Source organism: Elephantulus edwardii, unplaced genomic scaffold, assembly GCF_000299155.1.
Source record: "Elephantulus edwardii isolate Elephantulus edwardi_28Jun2011 unplaced genomic scaffold, EleEdw1.0 scaffold00128, whole genome shotgun sequence".
Lineage (NCBI taxonomy): Eukaryota > Metazoa > Chordata > Mammalia > Macroscelidea > Macroscelididae > Elephantulus > Elephantulus edwardii.
The window spans coordinates 5882830-5888584 of record NW_006399878.1 but is presented as its reverse complement, the minus strand read 5'-3'; the positions used below and the strand labels follow the sequence as shown (position 1 = coordinate 5888584).

The 5755-nt window shown below is 37.2% G+C and overlaps 1 protein-coding gene across 2 annotated transcripts in view; it reads left to right on the top strand.

The window, feature by feature from the left end:
• Positions 1-5755, top strand: part of TUSC3 (tumor suppressor candidate 3) — a 170086-nt gene that overhangs the window by 31677 nt on the left and 132654 nt on the right. For both annotated transcript variants that reach the window (XM_006893557.1, XM_006893558.1), the window contains exon 2: positions 4367-4536. In XM_006893557.1, the coding sequence (XP_006893619.1) occupies positions 4367-4536 (170 nt within the window). The remainder of the gene's footprint in view (positions 1-4366; positions 4537-5755) is intronic.

Sequence of the window (5755 nt, the reverse complement as noted above, 5' to 3'; positions counted from 1 at the left end):
GTTGTTAACAGCTTTAGTTTACTTGCTTCCACAGTCAACACTCGTGGTACCAGTAACCAGGAAACAAAAAGACTAATTGAGAAAGTCTGCTTTAAAAGACCTCTCCGAAGTACTTAAGAGTCATGATGTCCATCTGGAGACTAAGGTATGCCTGATTCAGGCCATAATCGTTGTAATTACTTACTATGCATTGGAAAGCTGGACAATGACTAGGGATGATAGAAAGAGAATTGATGCCTTTCAGCTGTGGTGCTGGAGATGAGTGCTGAATATGTCATGGAATGCTAGGAGAACAAACAAGTTAATCCTAGAGAGGATGAGACCAGGCTAGCTGCTCCTTGGAGAAAAGGATGCTGAAGCTTTGTCTGACATATTTTGGACATGGTGCAAGACAGGACCAGTCTTTGGAGAGGTACATCATGCTTGGAAGGTTAGAGGGACAGCGCAAAAGAGGAAGACCCTTGATGAGATGGATCGATTCAGTGACTGGGGTAATGGGGGTAGGTGTGTCGGAGACAATAAGATTGGCACAGGATAGAGCAGGTTTTAGGGCTCTTGTACATAGGGTGGCTGTCAGCAGGTGACTTAACGTCATATAACAACAACAATAATGATGTTATGATGAACATTCTTTAACTAGCACAGCAGTTATTTGTCTGTTTAGATTTGCTGTGATGCTGAATACTCTGTCATTGTTGTGTCAAATACCATAATGATTACCCATCATAGTCAGTGTTTGGAGGAGCTTCCAGGTTGCTACAGGTTTAGAAGCAGGAATGGCACCCACTTTCTAACCACATGTCTTTGGAAACTATAAACTCTTTAAACATAAAGAAATGATAGAGAACAGAGTTCAGTTCTTTTGTTCAAAAGGTCTCTATGAATCGTATTTGACTTGATGACACTTAACCAGTGCTAAGTTAGACTAGTGTTGTTCTATATAGGAGGAATATTCTTCTCCTTGTACATCACTCTTTGTCAGTTTGCTGAACTGAGGTAATTTGGGTTTGCTGTGATGCTTCCAGTGATGCTGTGATGGCAAGTCAAATGTCATACTGGTTTCCCACGGTGGACAGTGCTTGGTGGAGCTCCCAGTTGTAAAACAGGTTTGGAAGCAGGAGTGGCATCCACTTCCTAAACCACATGCCTGTGGAAACTATGAATTTGGAGAAAAGATGATAGTTACAGAAAGTCAGTAGGTCTTTTGTTTATAGAGTTACTATGAGTCGTGTTCACCTTGACGGCAGTCAACAACAGCAAAACTTTGTTCAAAAATCTGGAAGAAAACCACCTGGCCAACTGACTGGAAGATCCACATTCGTTCCCATTCCAAAGAATGGTGACTTGATAGAGTGCGGAAATTATCGAACAGTATCTGTTAATATCAAATGCAAGGAAATTCTGCACATTTACAGAGAACTGCTAGATGTGCTGGCTGGATTTAGAAGAGACAGTGGTACTAGGGATATTATAGCTAATATTAAATGGATCTTGACGGAAAGCAGAGAGCACTAGAGGAATGTCTATCTGTGTTTCATTGACTATGCAAAGGCATTTGTGTGGATCACAACAAACTGTGGCTAACTCTGAAAAGAATTGGAATCCCAGAAAACTTGCTTGTGATTTTGTGAAACCTATACTCAGACAAGGAGGCAGTCTTAAGAACTGAGCAAGGAAACAATGCATGGTTTAAAATCGGGAATGGTGTATTCCAGGGATGTGTCCTATCTCCATACCTTTTCAATCTATTTGCAGAACATAATCCAGGAGGCTGGGCTCTATGAGGAGGTGTGTGGCATAAGGATTGGAGACTTACCAACAATCTGAATTATGTACATAACACAACCTTGCTTATTGAAACTAAGGAGGACCTGAAACACTTGCTGCAAAGGTCAGAGGCTATAGTCTTTAATATGGATTGAAACTCAACATCAAGGAAATGAAGATTCTCACCACTGGGCTGATTGGCAGCATCTTGATACATGGTGAAGAGATTGAGAGGCTGATTGGCAGCATCTTGATACATAGTGAAGAGATTGGGAGGCTGATTGGCAGCATCTTGATACATGGTGAAGAGATTATTAACAGCTTTAGTTTGCTTGTTTCCACAGTCAACACTCTTGGTACTAACGACCAGGAAATCAAAAGATGAGAGTTGTATTGGGAAGGTCTGCTGTCAGAGACATCTCCAAAGTACTGAAGTGCAAAGATGTCAGTCTAGAGACTGAGGTGAGCCTGATCCAGGCCATGGTCTTCACAGTTACTTGCTACGCATCAGACTACCGGACATTGTCAGTCTGGAGACAACGGTGTACCTGATTCAGGCCATGGTTTTTGCAGTTAGGGCTATGGAAAATTGAAGCCTTTGAGCTGTGGTGCTGTAGGAGAGTATTGAATATAACATGGACTGCTAAGAAAATGAACAGGTTCATCCTGGAGAGGGTGAAACCAGATTGTTCCTTGGAGGCAAGGATTCTGGAGCTCTGCCTGACATACTTTGGCCATGTTGCAAGAAGGGATGAATCCTTAGAGAAGGACATCATGATTGGGAGGGGGGAGGGACAGCACAAGAGAGAGATCCTTGATGAGATGAATTGACATAGTGTCTGTGGTAATGGGGGTAGGTGTGTCAGAGATTATATGGTTGGCTCAGGATAGAGCAGGGTTCAGAGCTGTTGTACATAGGGTCACTATTAATCATAGGTGACTTGACAGTATATAACCACAACAAGAATAATAATAAATATTTTACATTTCTTCTAGCAGTGTTTTATAGCTCGTGGTCTATGAGTCTTCCTTTTTTTTTTTTTGTTGAGTTTAGTCTTAAGTATTTCAATCTTTTAGGTGCTATTGTAAACAGTATTTTATTTTTTGCCTCTTTGAAAATTATAGTACATCAAGGCACTTGGGTATTATTTATTTAACAGTTTTAATTTTTCACCTTCTCACTTTTTTTTTTTTTTAAGAAAAAACACTCAATTTATTTCCTGGAAATATATTACTAAGGCTGACACAAATAGATGTAAAGAACAGTCTTCTCAAGCAAAAAAATACCAAAAAGTACCAACTACATTGTATTCTATTATAGGAATGTAATACAGTATATCAGTCCATTCTATTAATGGACATTTGGATTTACGAGAATTTTTTGGGTTTTATTAATTTCTGATCTTTTTTATATGTGTTTTCAGTGAATGGATGCTAAGATCTCTGTTAATATGGGTAGAATTACTGTGTCACAATATTTTCCTTGTTCATCTTTAGGAGATATAGTTGAGTTGCTTTTCAAACTAATTTTACCATTTTCCACTTGCCCCAAGGATATATGTAAGTTTAATTGTTCTCCAATTTTGTTAATACATGAGTAATGCCAATCCTTTTCATTTTAGCAACTTTGAGAAAATAGTTTTAAGTTTAGTTAGCACTAAATTAACAATGGTTAAATTTAGTTAACAAATGGTTAAGAACTCTGCTGCTAATTGAAATGTTGACAGTTCACTCCCATTCACTGATCTGTAGGAAGAATATTGGCAGTCTCATTTCATAAAGATATTCAATCTTGGATGGCTAGTCCACTTTGTTTTGGAATTGACATGACTGCTTTGATGTTTATAATTTTTCTTTGCATTATTTGGGTAAATAATGAAGATGAGTACCTTTTTAATTTGTATTGGTCTTTTGGCTTTACCTTTTTGTAAAGCCCATGTTCATGTCTCTGATTAGTAAATGGTAAGTGACAAATCCAAGGCTAACAGGTAAAGCCGGCCACTGGTTCATTCTTTTTCTCTTCCCACTGCCTCCCCCCACCCCCCCATGTTTTCCTTCACGTTTCTTACTGTTCTGTAGAGTTTTTTGGTATATGTTGTTGTGTGATGTTGTGTCAGAACCAATCCATGGATAACCCTCTAGTGAGTTTCCAGAGGCAGCAAATCACATGGGAGAAAGTTAACCATCCTTCTCCCTTGGAGCAGCTGATGGATTTGGATTACATCCTTTTGAGATTGTATATACTCTGAATATCTATCTCATGGAGCAGCTGGTGGATTTGGAGTACAAGTTTCTGAGGTTGCATATACTCTGGCTATACGTCAGTTATTTGATTTAAATATTATAAATACTTTTCCCTCAGCTTGGAACTAGAAACAATTCTTTCACTTGTCATTTCTGTTTTTTAAACCTTTGAAATCATTAGGAAAAATGATTATTGTTAAGCACATTTGGTCAATTAACAGTAAAATATTTTATGAATATATGGCCACTGGAGTGTATTTTAAACCAAAATTAATTTGTGGCAAAATAAAATTTTATGTAATTTCATTTGTATGAGTTACAAACTAAATGACTTTAATCTTATGTTTAATTTTAGAATCTTTTAGCTGAGAAGGTGGAACAGCTGATGGAATGGAGTTCGAGACGTTCGATCTTCCGAATGAATGGTGATAAATTCCGAAAGTTTATAAAGGCACCACCTCGTAACTATTCTATGATTGTTATGTTCACTGCTCTTCAGCCTCAGCGTCAGTGTTCTGTGTGCAGGTAATTTATATATTTTAATTGTTAGAAATTGTTACCTCTAACTTAAATATTTATTTTAAGGTCCACGTCTATAAGAGAGTGAAACAACTATTCAGTTTGTAGTTACATAAACTATACATTTAAAAGTATGTTCTAGAAAAATATTTTAGTAAGCTAATATTCTCTTGTTGAGAATATGCAGACATGTAATATATTTGTTGATTACACTAAAATATGAAATCAGATTTATATTATCTTTATATCTGATTCATATAGTAACTTAAAACTCACCCAGTTATCTTATTCTGAATAAATTGACACCCCCCATTTACTCTCTTTCCCGATATTTACTACTCAGTGAAGTAAGCAGTGAATTCTTTACGTATTCTAGATGTTATAAAGAAAAATCAGTAAATGGACCCGTCTGGATTGATAAGAATCTCCTAAGTTAATCATTTGTCAGGTAGACTTGGTGGTTAGTGGCTAATAATAGGGCTGCTGACCAAAAGATAAGTAGTTTGAAGTTATGAGCTTCTGTACAAGAGAACATTTTGGCACTTCTGTCCTGTAATGTTGTTTATGACAATTAATTTCACAGCAGTGGTTTGTTTTTTTGTGCATTCTTTGTCAGATGTATTATTTGTAGCTTGTATCTTCATCCTCTTAACATGGTTTTTGACAGAACAAAAATTTTTCAATTTGATACTACCTAGATTATCCATATATGGAGGGGAGGGAGCAGCAGTTGAGAGAAAGGGAATAGAGGGAGAGCTGGACCAAGGCATAAGAATGAGCAAGTGAGCAAGAGCCCAAGGTGATAAATGGTGATGACAGTGAGGAGAATGTTAAGATTAAGCACGACTTAAAATGCCTTTTACTTTTAGAGGAAGAAATGTTTACTACATACTTAAAAATATTGGTCCGATTTTGTGTGTGTGTGTGTTGTGTGTGTAGGAGGAAGGTCTTAGAACAAGAACTTAGAACATGTAAATTTAAAGTTGAAACCTTGAAAAAGAATGTAATTTTTTACAGAAGATTGATTTTGGTAACTGGGGATTGAGGGTGGCAGAAGAAAAACCTTCATTTAAGGGTGATACTGAGGGAGAAGAAGCAGCAAAGGTTATTAAAGAATACAAGGGAAAACTAAGTCTGGAAAAAGAGACTCTTAAAGAATAAACGTGTTCTTGATTAAGTGTGCACTGAAGAGAAGCCAGTTAGAACTAATAAAAGAGACCAATGA